This window comes from Ahaetulla prasina, chromosome 4, assembly GCF_028640845.1.
Source record: "Ahaetulla prasina isolate Xishuangbanna chromosome 4, ASM2864084v1, whole genome shotgun sequence".
Lineage (NCBI taxonomy): Eukaryota > Metazoa > Chordata > Lepidosauria > Squamata > Colubridae > Ahaetulla > Ahaetulla prasina.
Genome location: NC_080542.1, coordinates 7,729,422 through 7,748,061, shown reverse-complemented (window position 1 = coordinate 7,748,061; position 18,640 = coordinate 7,729,422). Strand labels below are relative to the sequence as shown.

At 41.6% G+C, this 18,640-nt stretch overlaps 1 protein-coding gene across 1 annotated transcript; it reads left to right on the top strand.

The window, feature by feature from the left end:
• Nucleotides 1–5,964: 5,964 nt before the first annotated feature.
• Nucleotides 5,965–14,313, top strand: LOC131196986 (vomeronasal type-2 receptor 26-like). The gene is made up of 5 exons (XM_058180519.1): nucleotides 5,965–6,164; nucleotides 8,073–8,364; nucleotides 10,141–11,004; nucleotides 13,158–13,284; nucleotides 13,415–14,313. The coding sequence occupies exons 1-5, from the start codon at nucleotides 5,965–5,967 to the stop codon at nucleotides 14,311–14,313; spliced, it is 2,382 nt and encodes a 793-aa protein (XP_058036502.1).
• The last annotated feature ends 4,327 nt before the right edge of the window (nucleotides 14,314–18,640 follow it).

Below are 18,640 nucleotides of genomic sequence, written 5' to 3'. Positions count from 1 at the left end.
GCTCAACTTAACGAGTCTAATTATCTCTCATGGAACCTAATAATGGAAAGGGAGGGAAGGTTTTTTGGACAGTCGTAAGCAACCCTTCAGCAGATCTTGGCGAGCAAATGCAAAAGCAATATGAAAAAGCAGCAACCAGCATAATTTTGTGCTTGGAAGATAGTCAGCTAATGCATGTGTGTGGGCTAACTACTCTGCTAGAGAGTGCTTGTTTGTCTAACACAAAGTTTGTTTATTTATTTATTTATTTTGTCACAACAATATATATAAGTATCATACAAAAAAGATTATATAGTATATAAACATATATATGAGTAAATATTAGGAGGTATAAGCATAAGAAGAAGAAAACAATAGGACAGGAACGGTAGGCACGTTTGTGCTCTTATGCACGCCCCTTATGGTCCTCTTAGGAATGGGGTGAGGTCAATATTAGAAAGTTTTTGGTTAAAGCTTTTGGGGTTATGGAAAGAGACCACAGAGTCAGGTAAAGTGTTCCAAGCACTGATGATTCTGTTACAGAAGTCATATTTTCTGCAATCTAGATTAAAGCAGTTAACATTAAGTTTAAATCTATTGGTTGCTCTTGTATTATTGCAATTAAAGCTGAAGTAGTCTTTAACAGGAAGGACATTACAATAGATGATTCTATGAGTTAAACTTAGGTCTTGTCGAAGGCGACAGAGTTCCAAGTTTTCTAAACCTAGGATTTCAAGTCTGATGGGATAAGGTATTTTGTTGTTTTCAGAGGAATGAAGAACTCTTCTTGTAAAATATTTCTGGACATGTTCAATTGTATTGATGTCAGAAATGTGGTGAGGGTTCCAGACAGGCGAGCTATATTCTAGAATTGGTCTAGCAAATGTTTTATATGTTCTGGTTAATAGTGTAATGTTTTTGGAGAAGAAGCTATGCAAGATTAGGTTTACAACTCTTAGAGCCTTTTTTGCTATGTAGTTGCAATGGGCTTTGGCACTTAGATCATTTGATATGAAAACTCCAAGGTCTTTAACAGGGTGGGGGTCATCAGTAAGGTAATGTCCATCAAGTATGTACTTAGTGCTTGAGTTCTTTTTTCCAATATGTAAGACTGAGCATTTGCTGGTTGAGATTTGGAGTTGCCAAGTCATAGACCAAGCGATTAGATGATCAAGGTCTTTTTGAATGGTAGATGTATTGTCTGTGGTGTTAGTAGAATAGAATAGAATAGAATAGAATAGAATAGAATAGAATAGAATAGAATAGAATTTATTGGCCAAGTGTGATTGGACACACAAAGAATTTGTCTTGGTGCATATGCTCTCAGTGTACATAAAAGAAAAGATACGTTCATCAAGGTACACCATTTACAACACAATTGATGATCAATATATCAATATAAATCATAAGGATTGCCAGCAACAAGTTATAGTCATACAGTCATAAGTGGGAAGAGATTGGTGATGGGAACTATGAAACGATTAATAGTAGTGCAGATTCAGTAAATAGTCTGACAGTGTTGAGGGAATTATTTGTTTAGCAGAGTGATGGCCTTCGGGAAAAAACTGTTCTTGTGTCTAGTTGTTCTGGTGTGCAGTGCTCTATAGCGCTTTGAGGGTAGGAGTTGAAACAGTTTATGTCCAGGATGCGAGGATCTGCAAATATTTTCACGGCCTCTTCTTGATTCGTGCAGTATACAGGTCCTCAATGGAAGGCAGGTTGGTAGCAATTATTTTTTCTGCAGTTCTAATTATCCTCTGAAGTCTGTGTTTTTCTTGTTGGGTTGCAGAACTGAACCAGACAGTTATAGAGGTGCAAATGACAGACTCAATAATTCCTCTGTAGAATTGGATCAGCAGCTCCTTGGGCAGTTTGAGCTTACTGAGTTGGCGCAGAAAGAACATTCTTTGTTGTCCTTTTTTAATGATGTTTTTGATGTTAGCTGTCCATTTGAGATCTTGCGATATGATAGAACCCAGAAATTTGAAGGTTTCTACTGTTGATACTGTGTTGTCAAGTATTGTGAGACGTGGAAGTATGGAAGGGTTTCTCCTAAAGTCTACCACCATTTCTATGGTTTTGAGTGTGTTCAGTTCCAGATTGTTTTGGTTGCACCACAAGGCTAGTCATTCGACCTCTCGTCTATATGCGGATTCGTCATTGTCTCGAATGAGACCAATCACTGTTGTGTCATCTGCAAATTTCAGTAGCTTAACAAATGGATCATTGGAGATGCAGTCATTGGTATACAGAGAGAAGAGAAGTGGGGAGAGCACACAGCTTTGGGGGGCCCCTGTGCTAATTGTACAGGTATTTGATGTGATCTTGCTTAGCTTCACCTGCTGCTTCCTGTTTGTTAGGAAGCTTGTGATCCACTTACAAGTCTGTTATAGTTTGATATCATCAGCAAAGAGAACACAATTACTTGAGATATGGTCACAAAGATCATTTATGTATAGTATGAAGAGTGTTGGTCCAAGAACATTGCCTTGAGGAATGCCACTCTTGACAGGAACAGGATTTGATAGAGCATTGCCAATTTTAACCACTTGTTGTCTGTTAGACAGAAAAGCAGATATCCATTTGTGAAGGGGTCCTGAAATGCCATAGGATTTTAGTTTTAGGAGAAGTTTATCGTGTACTACTGACTCAAAAGCTTTGCAGAAGTCTATGTAGATTGCATCTATTGTTTTGCCTTGATCAACATTTGTAGTCCATATGTTTTTACGGTGGAGAAGTTTATGTAAGAGAGACAAGAAGCAGTAGAGTAACTGTCACAAGAAAATTCTATAAAGCAAGGCTACAGTTGGCTGGATCACCTCCAGTTCATGAAAAAAACCTTAGAAGAGCAAGGAATGGTGTTTTCAGAAGCACACAAAGTGTATGTTGTGCTGAATTCTCTTGATGATACATGGGACATGTTGGTATGAATTGAAATTTAAGGATCTCTAGAAAAAGTGCAGAGAACAGCAACCAAGAGGATTAGGGGACTGGAGGCTAAAGCATACGATGAAAGGTTGTAGGAACTGGGCATGGCTAGTCTAGTGAAGAGAAGGACCAGGGGAGACATGACAGCAGTCTTTCAATGTTTGAGGGGCTGCCACAGAGAGGAAGGGCTCAAGTTATTTTGCAAGGCACCAGAAGGCCAGACAAGAAATAATGGATGGAAACTGAACAAGGAGAGAGTCAACCTGGAAATAAGGAGAAATAAGGACAATCAAACAATAGAACAGAAGTTGCCTTCAGAAGTCATGTAGGTTTCATCACTTGAGACTTTCAAGAAGAGATTGGACTGTCATTTGTCAGAAATGGTGTAGGGTCTCCTGCTTGGGCAGGGGGCTGGACTACATGACTTACAAGGTCCCTTCCAAATCTGTTAATCTATAATCTGTAAACTTCCTTGTATAAAATCTTATGATATTTATTTATTTTTATTTATTTATTTATTTGATTTTTATACCGCCCTTCTCCCGAAGGACTCAGGGCGGTGTACAGGCAAAAATAAAACAGATAATACAATATACAATTTAAAATGCAGATTAAAAAACTTATTTTAAAATTAGCCTGATAGGTTAAAATATACTAGACTAAAAACCCCATTTAAAATTAATTAATAAAAATTTAAAATTAATAAAATTCAGTTCAAGCCAGCTCCGCGCGAATGAAAAGATGTGTCTTCAGTTCGCGACGGAATGTCCGAAGGTCAGGTATTTGGCGTAAACCCGGGGGAAGTTCGTTCCAGAGTGTGGGAGCCCCCACAAAGAAGTCCCTTCCCCTGGGGGCCGCCAGCCAACATTGTTTGGCGGACGGCACCCTGAGAAGTCCCTCTCTATGAGAGCGTACGGGTCGGTGGGAGGCATGTGGTAGCAGCAGACGGTCCCGTAAGTACTCAGGCCCTAAGCCATGGAGTGCTTTAAAGGTCATAACCAACACTTTAAAGTGCACTCGAAAGGCCAGAGGTAGCCAGTGCAGTCTGCGCAGGAGCGGTGTTACGTGGGAGCTACGCGTAGCTCCCTCTATCACCCGCGCAGCTACATTCTGGACTAGCTGAAGCCTCCGAGTGCACTTCAAGGGGAGCCCCATGTAGAGAGCATTACAATAATCCAAGCGAGAGGTAACGAGCGCATGAGTGACTGTGCACAAGGCATCCCGATCAAGAAAGGAGCGCAACTGCCGAACCAGGCGAACCTGGTGGAAGGCTCTCCTGGAGACGGCTGTCAAATGATCTTCAAACGACAGCCGATCATCCAGGAGGACACCTAAGTTGCACACCCTATCCTTTGGGGCCAGTAACTCGCCTCCAACAGTCAGCCGCGGCTGCAGCTGACTGTATCGGGATGCCGGCATCCACAGTCACTCCGTCTTGGAGGGATTAAGCTTGAGCCTGTTTCTCCCCATCCAGACCCATACGGCTTCTAAACACCGGGACAGCACTTCAACAACTTCATTGGGGTGGCCCGGGGTGGAAAAGTACAGCTGAGTGTCATCAGCGTACTGCTGGTATCTCACCCCGAAGCCACTGATGATCTCACCCAACGGCTTCATGTAGATGTTGAACAGGAGAGGCGAAGGACCGAGCCCTGTGGCACCCACATAAGAGGCACCTCGCGGTCGACCTCTGACCCCCTGTCAACACCGTCTGCGACCGGTCAGAGAGATAGGAGGAGAACCACCGGTACACGGTGCCTCCCACTCCCAATCCCCCCAACCGGCACAGCAAGATACCATGGTCGATGGTATCAAAAGCCGCTGAGAGGTCTAATAGGACCAGGCAGAGGATAAGTCCCTGTCCCTCCAGAGATCATCCACCAATGTGACCAAAGCTGTCTCCGTGCTGTATCCGGGTAAGCCGGACTGGAACGGGTCTAGATAGACATCTTCATCCAGGTATTGGGGTAGCTGTCGCAAGATTTCTACAACCTTCGCAACAAAGCGAAGGTTGGAGACTGGACGATAATTACCCAAAATAGCTGGGTCCAGGGAGGGCTTCTTGAGGAGGGGTCTCATCACCGCCTCTTTCAAGGCGGCAGGGAAAACCCCTTCCAACAAAGAAGCGTTGATAATCCTCTGGAGCCATATAACCATATAATACATACATATAAAGAGATATTTTTTCTTTTTATGATTTTAGCCAGTTCCCCCAAAATTGTAAAAGTGTTTTAGCATAAATTTAGGCTTTATATCTAATATAAGCCACTCTATCTTTCAACTATTTCTAGTTGTGGGGGAAGAAATGATATTCTTTAGATTTTTATTAAAGCATTTGCCATAGAATGTAGGAAACTTTGGTGCAAGAAATTTTTTGAAGATTTTTAGTGAGCTCAAGGTAATTTTTTTTTAAAAAAGTTATGCATTGTTACTCTCCACAAAACATACATAAAATAAATGATTTCCTCCTGGGGGATCTGTTCATATCCTGTTTTGTGAAAAAATGGTAGAAAATAAATGTGGTAGCTTCAAAAAACACGTTCAACAATTTCTACAACTAAGCATTTTTTTCCTCTTTTTTTTTTGTGCAAATCTCTCTTATATTACTTTCATTTAAAAAAATAGTTGAACCATTAGCCAATTATTATCTCATCAAAACAAAATAATTATCTCCTACAGGAATCACCTTGTTTTCTTGGCTAGGCCAAAACACCAAAGGCTGCACAGAAGGAAATGATAATTAAAAAAAAGTCAAGGTATTAGCTTGGATAAAATGAAACACAGGAAGTTTGACACAAGAAAATAATGGCTCTGTCAGACTCATTGCTTCAGGCTTCGACCCTCTGTTCTCTTCTGCCAGAGTGGTGTTCAAATCCAGGAGGAATTCAAGATACAAATTTGCGCTCATGTGGCTCTTCAAATAGAAAATGATTTTTTTTCTCTCATTAGGTGCATTCTCAGATATAAACCTTGGATCAACCTTTAGATAAAATATTGGTTGATAGGTACTTCCCATTCGGGAGGATGGGAGGCAAACCATTTCACAATAACAAAAGCATGAAGGTATTTCTTGTGATGCTTTTGGTACACAGAGTAGTTACTCCGAGCTGCCCTGCAAGTGATGTTTTCCTTGTGCCACATGAATGGTACCAGCCTGGTGACTTCATCGTTGGTGGGATGGAATCTCAAATGGGCTACCACATTTTTGAAATTAAATTTAGTGAAAATCCTTCTATAAAACCTTACGACATACCAATGTAAGATTTTTTTCCTCTATCTAATGTTATCTAGATTTTCAAATGACTAAGAATTTCTTTGTGCACAAATGCAGGGTTTTGCATATAATCTATGCCTTTGTTTCTTTCAATTGTATCATGTTCTGAAAGAAGAAATAACATTCTTTACATTATTTTAAAGTCTTTCACAAGGAATGAACATAATTTCAGATCCAGAAGCCTCTATTTGAACATCTACTGAGGTAAAGATAATTTTTGGAAAGATTTGGCATTATCTCTCCTCACAAACATACATAGAGAGGCACAATTATTACAGAGGCAGGGTTGAGAGCATCTTAACAAAGTGCATCATTGTTTGGTTTGGTGGCTGCAGTGCCTCAGATAGAAAGTCCATTCAGAGAGTGGTAAGGACAGCCAAGAAGTTTATAGCAAGCTCATTTCCTTTTATTCAGGATACTGTTTATAAATACTATGTGCTTAGTGCCAAGCGCTTTTTTCAGGCTTCAAAAAATATAAGACAGGGTCTTATTTTCGGGGAAGCATGGTACATGTATACATCTGAACCAGACTGTATTGTTTCTCTATGTCATATATGTGGGTCAAATATATCAAATAATAAATACATCATTTTGTATGTTTTATTTATTTATTTTGTCATGTTTATGTAGTGTATATTGGAGGTGGTGACCCTTTGAGAGCTGTATGTAACAAAATTTCACTTTAAGGTAAAGGTAAAGGTTCCCCTCGCACATACGTGCTAGTCGTTGCCGACTCTAGGTGGCGGTGCTCATCTCCGTTTCAAAGCCGAATACCCAGCGCTGTCCGAAGACGTCTCCGTGGTCATGTGGCTGGCATGACTCAATGCCAAAAGTGCACGTAACACTGTTCCCTTACCACCAGTATTTTTTTCTACTTGCATTTTTATGTGCTTTCAAACTGCTAAGTTGGCAGAAGCTGGGACAAATAACGGGAGCTCACCCCGTTACACGGCAGCACTAGGGATTCGAACCGCTGAGCTGCCGAAGTTTCAATCGACAAGCTCAATTATCATACATTCAAAGTGACGATCAACTTATTCTAAGTTCTAAAAAAATAATAATACAGAAAAGAAGTGATTCCCCCAGAATCTGTTCATACAGCATTTTCTGAAAACACCGTAGAAAATAATTATAGTATTTAGAAAAAAAGTCACTACTTGTATTTGTGGCAGTACATATTTGTTGGAGGTCATGGAAATGCTTTGTAAAATCAATTTGAGTTCCATAGAAATTACCAATTCAGGAGAATATTTTAGTTCAAGTGAAAATGAGGGGTAATTGATGCTCTCTGAGATGTGTTGTATTCTTACAGACATTTCATTATCCAAATTAGATAACATCCTCAGTGCCAGGCAGTGATGATATTATCTAGTTTGGGTGATGAAATGTTTGCAAGAAAGCCACCAAGCTCAGACAGCACCAAGGATCCCACTGTAAAAATTATTAAGAATTTTAGAAAAAGTCACTACTTGTATTTGTGGCAGTACATATTTGTTGGAGGTCATGGAAATGCTTTGTAAAATCAATTTGAGTTCCATAGAAATTACCAATAGAGGAAAATATTTTAGTTCAAGTGGAAATGAGGGGTCGTTGATGCTCTCTGAGATGTGTTGTATTCTTGCAGACATTTCATTATCCAAACTAGATAACATCCTCAGTGCCAGGCAGTGATGATATTATCTAGTTTGGGCGATGAAATGTTTGCAAGAAAGCCACCAAGCTCAGAGAGCACCAAGAATCCCACTGTAAAAATTATTAAGAATTTTAGAAAAAGTGATGATCTGTTTACTACTGTCAGAGAAAGAATCGTTTGTTATTCATACAGAAATGTTGCCACCATGTGAGAATTGTCAGTTTTCTCTTTCAACTGGGGTATTTAAAATATTTGCAGTATATTCACCAAATTTCATCAACATGGCCTTGCCTTGGCCTTTGCTGTGAAGGAGATCAACGAGGACACCCAGATCTTACCTAATGTCACTCTTGGGTTCCACATCTATGACAGTTACAACAATCCAAGGATGACCTATCGCACCACTCTGGACCTACTTTTTAAATCCCAGGAATTTGTCCCTAACTACAAATGTGATAGCAAGAAGAATCTCATGGCTATCATTGGGGGACTGGATTTTGTCACATCATCTCGTATTGCTGAAATTACAGGATTCTTCAAAATTCCACAAGTAAGTTGTGAAGTGGCTAAAGGGAAAAAATATATTCTGTCCTTGCTGTTTTGTTGTATTAATTAAGGATTAAAGATTAAGCTTCGGTTTGTATTAAAATAAAAACCAGGAAACTACAGACCTATCAGCCTGACTTCAATACGAGGGAAGATTCTGGAGAAGATAATCAAACAACCAATCACTGAACACCTAGAAGCAAACAAAGTAATAACCAAAAGCCAACATGGGTTTATCAAAAACAGATCATGCCAGACTAATCTTATTGCATTCTTTGACAAAATGACAAAATTAGTGGACCAGAGAAATGCTGTCGATATAATTTCCTTGGACTTCAGTAAAGCATTTGATAAAGTAGACCATAACCTACTACTAGATAAAATAGAAAAATGTGGGTTAGACAGCACCACCACCAGATGGATTCATAACTGGCTGACCAACCACACTCAATGTGTAGTCCTCAATGGAACTACATCCACATGGAGGGAAGTATGCAGTGGAGTACCCCAAGGCTCTGTTTTAGGCCCAGCACTCTTCAACATCTTCATCAATGACTTGGACAAGGGGATAGATGGGGAACTCATCAAATTTGCAGATGACACCAAGCTGGCAGGAATAGCCAACACTCCAGAAGATAGGCTCAAGATACAGAAGGATCTTGACAGACTTGAACATTGGGCGCTATCTAACAAAATGAAATTCAACAGTGAAAAAAGTAAGGTTCTACATTTAGGCAAAATAACAACAAAATGCACAGGTACCGTTTGTATGTTACCTTGCTCAATAGTAGTAACTGTGAGAGGGATCTTGGAGTCCTAGTGGACAACCATTTAGATATGAGCTAGCAATGTGCAGCAGCTGCCAAAAAAGCCAACACAGTTCTGGGCTGCATAAACAAAGGGATAAAATCAAGATCAGGTAAAGTGTTAATACCGCTCTACAATGCATTGGTAAGGCCACACATTGGAATATTGCATTCAGTTTTGGTCGCCACGATGTAAAAAAGATGTTGAGACTCTAGAAAGAGTGCAGAGAAGAGCAACAAAGATGATGAGGGGACTGGAGGCTAAAACATATGAAGAACGGTTGCAGGAACTGGGTATGTCTAGTTTAATGAAAAGAAGGACTAGGGGAGACATGATAGCAGTGTTCCAATATCTCAGGGGTTGCCACAGAGAAGAGGGAGTCAAACTATTCTCCAGAGCACCTGAAGGTAGAACAAGCAGCAACTAATCAAGGAGAGAAGCAACCTAGAACTAAGGAGAAATTTCCTGACAGTTAGAACAATTAATAAGTGGAACAACTTGCCTGCACAAGTTGTGAATGCTCCAACACTGGAAATTTTTAAGAAAATGTTGGATAACCATCTGTCTGAAATGGTGTAGGGTTTCCTGCCTGGGCAGGGGGTTGGACTAGAAGACGTCCAAGGTCCCTTCCAACTCTGTTATTATGCTATGTTATATGTTCTCCCTGACTTAAGGTCTATTAGCATAATTTTGAAACTACAATATACAAGATTATATGCAATTATATATACAATATAAAAATAAAAGTAGTAAGTATCCATCCCCAATGGAACTTAGTGTTCTTTGTTTCTATCAAAATAATTGATCAATTATATTTGCTTGAAATAAAGCCAGTATATTCTTTTCCATATTAATACCTAGAAATATTTCAGGAAACCAACTCCTTTCTTGAATATATTGTATATGAAAACTTGATCTGGACAATTGCATTTGATCTTACAACTCAAGAGAACACTACTCTATTTTCTTGCAGCTGACATACGGCTCATTAGCCCAAGGGGAATTTGAGATCAGTAAACTCTCTTCACTTTATTTCATGGTTCCCAGAGAGGACCATCAGTACATTGGGATTATCCAACTGCTTCTCCATTTCAAGTGGACATGGATTGGGATATTTACTGTTGAGAACAACGATGGAGAAAATTTCTTACAGAAAATGCAGCCCTTACTTTCAGAGAACGGAATCTGCTCAGCGTTCATAGAAAGGCTTTCACAACTAATCCACATTGAAGACTTTCCAGAAATATATCAAAGAATCTCTAGTATTACCATGACTTGGATAAATAGCAAAGCCAATGCATTTCTTGTCTATGGAGAATCACTGCCAATTATATGGCTAAGATTTGTCACATTTATGACAGATCCTGAAAGCAAGGAAATTGCACTATTTAGAAGGGTGTGGATCACGACTGCACAGATTGATTTCGTATTATCAGGATTTCAAATCAGTTGGGATCTCCACATGTTCCATGGGGCTATTTCCTTCACTGTTCATTCAAAAGCAGTTGCAGGTTTCAAGGAGTTTCTTCGGTCTGTAAATCCTCTTTCAGACAGCAGAGATGGATTTCTGCAGGACATTTGGGAACAATCGTTTGATTGTTCATTTCCAAAATCAGAATTACAAGAAATGCATAGTAAGAAATGCACTGGGGAGATGAAGCTGGAGGATCTTCCTGCACCTGTATTTGAAATGGAAATGACTGGCCAAAGCTACAGTATCTACAATGCTGTTTACGCTGTGGCTCATGCTTTGCAAGCTCTACACATGTTGGGTTTCAATAAGAAGAAAACTATGATGGGTAAAAAAACTGATCTTCTACACCTCCAGGCTTGGCAGGTATTCCCTTTGCCTTGGACACTACTTTTATTTCAATAAACTGTTTTACGTAGAAGTATCTTTTGATCCCATTGTGGACAGTCTTAGTATTTTCTGCATGTGGAATCAAGCATGAGAAAGCAACCTAGAAATAAGGAGGAGTTTCCTGATGGTGAGAACAACGAACAATCGATTAGTGGAAACTGTCACAAACTGTCAATTAGCAAACCTGCAAACTCTTAGCTGTGATCGCTGGCTGGGCCCACCCACCCACTCCTGTGCTATCCTTTCCATATACAACTAACTTTCTGGCTTGTTCCCCCTGTCCACTCTGCCCAGCAGAGTTCCACACTGCCCCTGTTATACTCACTGGAGCTGTCAGAGTTGATTAGCAGCATGTTTGAAGCTCCATTTTAGTCCCAAAAGGGCGTGTGTGAGTGAAGCGTGCTGTTGTGTCTGCGCCCCCCGAGCCAGGCCCCCTGCCAGGAAATGACTTGGAAAGTGAGGGGGAAGGGCCATCAGGACTTACCTCGGAAGCACTGGCTTCCCTGGCTCAGCTCCAGGAGCCAGAGGCAGGCCAGGTGGAGGAGATAACAAGGCCTCCGTCCCCTGACTCTTCCCCCCCAGGCCACGCCTCCAGACCCGGCTGATGGCAATCAGGCCTGGCTAGACCCTAGGTTTCGTAGGCAGGAGAGGCGGGAAAAACAGAAGCAGGGGTAGGGCAGGCCTAGGAAGTGCTGAGTCATGGAGCGACACCCCACATGATATAAAAGCAGCAAGGGCTGCTATACCTCTTCGTAGCAAGCAAATCAACTGCTTAACTAAGAGCTGAAGTACTGTTTGTTCTTGGTTGACTCATCAAGAGAGACAACAGAGACACTTGGCAGACACTCTCTAGTTTACTGCCAGAGCTAATAGTGCTGGATAATTAAGTTATCGCTCGGACTGAGGCGAGGGGGACAGAACATGTGCATTGTGTGTGCACATGCTCACAACCAGTAAACCCGATGTGAACGTAAGTGCAGCCCACCTCTGTATATAGTGTAGACATGTACTTATCATGCAATATTGATTATTAAATTTTTAAGCTTAATAATAATTATAGGAATAGGAAGAATGATTGAATGAAATTTGAACATGATTTTCTCTTCTCTATTATAATGCTTTTATTTCCCTCTCTCTTTTATTCCTTCTCAAGTAGCTCCATTCAAGTCTTCAAGGCATTTCTTTTAACAATTCAGCTGGGGAAAGAGTGTTCCTAAATGAGAAAGGGGAAGCAATAGGTGGATTCGACATCACCAACTTGATCACTTTTCCAAACAGATCCTTTCAGAAAGTTAGAGTTGGAGAAATGGATCTACAGGCTCCAAAAGGAAAGGAATTGTTCATTGATGAAGATCTAATTGTCTGGCACCAAGCTTTTAACCAGGTATCGAATTATTGATACCACCTGCCAGTTTCTAAGAGTTCATGACTTGGAAGATATGGTAATAAGATCAGCCAATAAATATGCATAGCAACTAAGTCAGCCAGTGAGGGCTATTTGGAAACTAGGAGCCTGGGCATGGCTTAGCTCAACTGCTCTGTACATAGGAGACGATCCTTTGTCTCTTCTCTCCTCAACCTGTGTTTGTACCTACTTACAATCTCTTCTCTCTACCATGTTGGAAAAACCGGCATGGGTATTGTATATATGCCTTATGCGTTATTATGTATATAAAGAAATTTTGAATCCTGCTGAATTGTCTTGATTGTATTTCAACTCTGACACCATTTTAATCCATAATGATCCTATATTGAACATAGTCTCTTTAGAAATCTAATTTCTATATTTTTTTAAATAAAGAAAAGGATATTTTTTCAAATGTTGTGGATGACCAAAGATTCCTCAAATTGACAAATAAGATATTACAACGTGAAAGCCGGATTGCATATTTGATGGGAATTTCCACTTGAACTCACAAGAGTGTCCGTGTTTCATGGGATTCTCACCATGTGCTGTAATAGGAGTTTTTGTAGTTCAATATAATTTCTACATTATTTTAAGTTGTTGATGAAATTGTTAAATTCTGTATCCTTTGGGAAGTCAATAAACATGTTACTCCATTAAGGGGAAAATTCAGAAACTCGTTTAAAAATTCTCCTTTTCAAAACATTTATATATTTATCACCAGGTTCTTCCACTTTCTCGATGTAATGATCCTTGTTTCCCTGGATCCCGGAAGAAGGGGATTGAAGGGGATCAATTCTGTTGCTATGACTGTGTTCCATGTCCAGAAGGGAAGATTTCAGATCAAAATGGTAGGGCAGAAATTCTGGCATATTTCAGAGCCTTAAGCAAACTTTAATAAACTACATGGGTACATAAAAATAATGCAATTTTCAATATTTTGGAAGGTCTAGATGACAAATTCCTTGATTTTCCTTCCAGATATGGATGACTGTTTTCAATGTTCAAAAGATCATTATTCAAATAAAGAAAAGAATGGATGTATCCTGAAACCATTGGTGTTTCTAACCTTTGAAGAATCTTTAGGAATTGGCTTAGCTTCAGCAGCTCTTGGTTTCTTCTCACTGACATCTTGGGTACTTGGAACATTTATTAAGCACAGGGATACTCCCATTGTCAAAGCCAACAATCGGTCCCTCACCTACACCCTCCTTGTCTCTCTTCAGCTCTGTTTTCTCTCCTTTTTGCTCTTCCTCAGCCAACCTGGCAAAATGACCTGCATACTCCGGCAACCAATGTTTGGCATCACTTTCTCAGTAGCCATTTCTAGTGTACTGGCCAAAACCATCATTGTGGTTGTGGCTTTCATGGCCACTAAACCAGGTTCTCAGATGAGAAAATGGGTAGGGAGAAGATTGGCCTTTTCTATTGTCCTCTCTTGCTCTCTCTTCCAAGTATGTATTTGTATTCTTTGGTTGTCAACATCACCTCCATTCCCTGAGTTGGACATGCAGTCAGAGCCCCAAAAACTGATTTTGCAATGTAATGAGGGGTCAGCTTCCTTCTTCTATTGTGTCTTGGGCTACATGGGTATCTTGGCTATTGCTAGCTTTATTGTGGCTTTTCTTGCCCGTAAATTACCTGACAGCTTTAATGAAGCCAAGTTCATCACCTTCAGCATGTTGGCCTTTTGCAGTGTGTGGATCTCCTTCTTTCCAGCCTATCTGAGCACAAAAGGCAAAGCCATGGTAGCTGTGGAGGTCTTCTCCATTTTATCCTCCAGTGCTGCATTACTGGGATGCATATTCCTCCCAAAATGCTACATCATTGTTTTGCGACCTGACCTAAACCACAGGGAGCAACTCACAAAGAGGAATTAGTAGATCATGCAATCTTTCTTGCTTACAGAATTTCCTGAAAAAAGAAATAGAAAGAATGCAGTCTGTAAGAAACATATAAAAAGTTGTTGTTGTTGTTGTTGTTGTTGTTGTTGTTGTTGTTGTTGTTATTGTTATTGTTATTGTTATTGTTATTGTTGTTGTTGTTGTTGTTATTATTATTATTATTATTATTATTATTATTATTATTATTATTATTATTATTATTATTATTGTCAAAGAAGGATTTGTGTAAGAAAATGCTGAAAAAAAGAATAGAAAAATTGTTTGCTTTCTAAGGAAGTATTTATAAAAACCTATAGGAACATAATTTATTTTTTTCTGTCAAGGAAGGTTTTATGTAGGATATTTAAGATTTATTCATATTGAAGCCCATTCTACAGTAAGTGCTTAAGTTCCTGCATATCCACCGTTTTCCTAGGTTCTTTGACCTCATTCATTCTCCCTTTCAACACTCCTGTTGAACTTGACTTTCATCTAGTTTTCTTTTCTTGCTGTTAGGATATTTCGTCATCATTCAAATGATGTCCAATTTTTGCAGCGACATTTTCATGGGTTTTATACTTTTGTTCCTAAAGCACTATACAAATATAGTAAGAAGCCGACTACCATTTTATGAATATATATTTAATATATATTATAATATTATAAGAGTATAATATACTCTTATAAAGATATTAGTTTGGATTTGTTAAGGTGCTTTGAAATGTAATATACACTGTGTTTGTGGATCCTGAATATTTAACTGTATTGAAATAAAATGGATCTCCTACTTGGTCCCAACCATTCACTATCTACCCATACATCTATTTCCACTGTTATCAGGTATTAATAATATGGAAAATTTATTGAAATGAAATTTTCCCAGGAAAAAACAAAACAAAACAAGCCAATACAATCCTAGGCTGCATTAGGGATAGAATGAAGATCAGATGAAGTTCTAGTATCACTTTATAAAGCCTTATAAAAACCACACTTGGAAAACTGTATCCACTTCTCATCACCAGACTATAAAAAAGATGTTGAGACTCTGAAAAGAGTGCAGAGAGGAGCAGCAAGAATGATTAGCGGCTGGAAGATATAACATATGAACAACAGTTAGAGGAACTGTGCATGCCTAGTCCAGAGAAAAGAAGAAGTGGGGAGACATGATAGCACTTTCCCAATATTTGAGGGACTCCTAAAAAGACAAGGGGATCAAACTATTTTTTTAAAAACATCAAAAAGCAAGACAAGAAACAATGAACGGAAATTTAGCAAGGAGGGAAGCAACCTAGAACTAAGAAGAAATTTCTTAATGGTGAGAGCAATCAAGGGCCTCTTGTGGCTCAACAGACTAATGCAGTCTGTTATTAACAGCAGCTGCTTGCAATTACTGCAGGTTCAAGCCCCACCAGGCCCCAGGTTGACTCAGCCTTCCATCCTTTATAAGGTAGGTAAAATGAGGACCCAGATTGTTGGGGGGGCAATAAGTTGACTTTGTATATAAATATACAAATAGGATGAAGACAATTGCTAACATAGTGTAAGCCGCCCTGACTCTTCGGAGAAGGGCGGGATATAAATGCGAATAAAAAAATATTAGTGGAATAGCTTGCTCCAGAAGCTTGCCTCCAGTATCTTTGACAAAGATACTGGAGAACCAATTGTTTGAAATGGTATAGGACCGTGATGGCGAACCTATGGCACGCGTGCCACAGGTGGCACATATAGCCATATCAGTGGGCACGCGAGCTCAGCTCCGCCAGCTGATTTTCGGGCCTTCTGGGCCCACCAGAAGTAGGGAAACAGGCTGTTTCCTGCCTCCGGAGGGTCTGGGGGGTGGTGGGGAAGGCCCGTTTTTCTCACACACCTGGCTCTCTAGGAATCTCTGGAGGCTGGGGAGAGCAAAAAAGTAACTTCCTGTGCAACCAGAAGTTGGCAAACAGGCCATTTCTGGCCTTCAGAGGACCTCCAGGGGGGTGGTGGGGAAAGCTGTTTTTGCCCTCCCTAGACTCATAGAGAAGCTCTGGAGCCAGGTGAGTGAGAAAAACAGGCCTACCGGGCCATCGTGTGCCAGGAGCGGGGGGAGTGGTCACGTGCGCATGCGCAGGGCATGTAGAATTATGTGTGTGGGCATGTGCGCGTGTGACCCCACCCCCCGTCTCCTGGCACACAATGGCAAAAAGGTTAGCCCCCATTGGTGTTATGTATTAACAGTTGTACCTTTAAATATTTGAGCGGGAAATCAGCACGTTGCTGATTGGACGAAGCCTCCAGCAGAACTGTATAAAAGGAGAGGTTTTTCCCCCAGCCTGTTGCTGGGTTCACCCTATATTAAAGAGCTGTTGTCACGACCCTGGTCTCCAGCCTCGTTACTTCCAGAACATAACATTGGCGACGAGGATGGGATCTCGAGGCTGAGGAGAACCAGAACCGAGCTGAAGCACGATAGACCCGAACCCAGCAAATCCAGGGCAGAAAAGGCGAGATGGCCAGTTACACTCCACCCGCACCGTTCGACCCGGCTAAGGAGAAATGGGACGTATATGACCCGTTTGAAAGTTTCTAAAGCCAACGAACTGCAGGAGTTCCAGATAACCGAAAAGGGCTTATTTCTTAAGCCACTGCGGTCGGAGGTCATTGACATGCGGAAGCCCTGGCAGAGCCAACACCGTTGCAGTCGGTGTATCGTGGCCAACCTGCAGACTTTGCTAAGAACCATTTGCCACCGTCCAAATATCGTGCAGCGGTTTGAATTGAGGGCGAAGACAGATGGAGGCGAGTCCGCCGGTGACTACATGGCCGCCCTGAGAAGAGCGTCCAAGGACTGCGGATACCGTGACCTGGGCGAGGTGCTCCTCGAGCAACTCATCCGAGGTCAAAGACATCCGTTTACGGCGACGGCTGCTAGCAAGAGCAACCCTGCTAGCCACGCTCTGGGCGAAGCCAGAGCACATGAAATGTCATCCAGCGGCAGAGACGCAGAAGCCGGTTCCACAAAGGCGGCGAAGGCAACCCCGGTGCACCAGGAGGAGGTTCAGACCGAATCCGGCGGTGAAGACGAGGAAGGGTCTGCCGCACCGAGCGACAAAGGGGACCGAGCGAATGCGGAAGCTGCGGGTCAACACCAGCGCCAACGCTGCAAATTTAAAGATGCGACATGTCGGCGGTAGAAAGGGCACCTAGCTCAAGTTTGTCGGCGGCCCAACCTTCCGAAAATTCAAATCGGCCAATCAGGCGCGGAATCGGCAAGGCGACCGCGATTGGCTCAAACAAAAAGGCAGTTCCAACCAAACAACGGTGGTCATAGGCGGCGCCTCACCAAAGTGGAAGAAGATCTTCACCAGGCCAAAAATAGAGGGTCGGTGCGGCTTGAAGTAGACACGGGATCAGCGATCACCATCATGTCCTGGGACACTTTGGCGAAATCGCTGCCGTCCATCGCGAGCGCCACCTGCAAGCACAACGACTCAGTCCACGACTACCAGGGAATCGCATCCCTGTTCGAGGACCACCTCCGTCCAGTCGATACGGCCCTCACAAGAAGACCCTGCCCATCACGATCGTCGAAGGAACTCTGCCCAGTCTGTTGGGACTAGACTGGTTTCGTGCCCTGGGCATGGGAGTGACTGGCATCTACAGAAGTGACTGCAATTTGAAAGACATTCTCTTTAACGAGTTCAAGATGTCTTCAAGGACTGCCTGGGCAAGTACAAGGGACCCCTATTTCCTTCAACTTAGACCCCAGGTAGCCCCATTAGGCTTAAGGCGAGGAGAGTCCTTTGCCCTAAAACCAAAATCGATAAGGAGCTGGACAAGCTCATAAATCAGGGATTTTGGTGCCAGTCGATCACGCAAAGTGGGAGACGCCAATCGTCACCCCATAAACCGGACGGGTCAATTAGAATTTGCGCTGACTACAAGGCGACGCTTAACAAAGCCTTACAGAAAAGCGCTTACCGGTTCCGTGGTGCAACACTTATTGCACTCTTTGGGGCAAGGGCAAGTCTTTGCAAAGTTAGACTTGGCCCAAGCCTACCAACAACTGCCAGTAGACCGCACAGCAAGCCCAAACGACAGACGCACAGGGGGGCCTTCAAGTGCACCCGATTGCAATTTGGGGTTAGTGTGGCACCAGGGCTGTTCCAAAACCTGATGCAACGACTACTGCAAGGGCTCCCAGGGGTAGTTCCCTACTTCGATGATGTCCTAATTTCAGGGGAAAACATGGAGGAATTGGGGAGCGTTAAGAAAGGTCTTGAGCATTTTCCGGACAGCCGGACTAAAAGTCAAGACAAATAAATGCCAGATAGGGGTCGAATCGGTC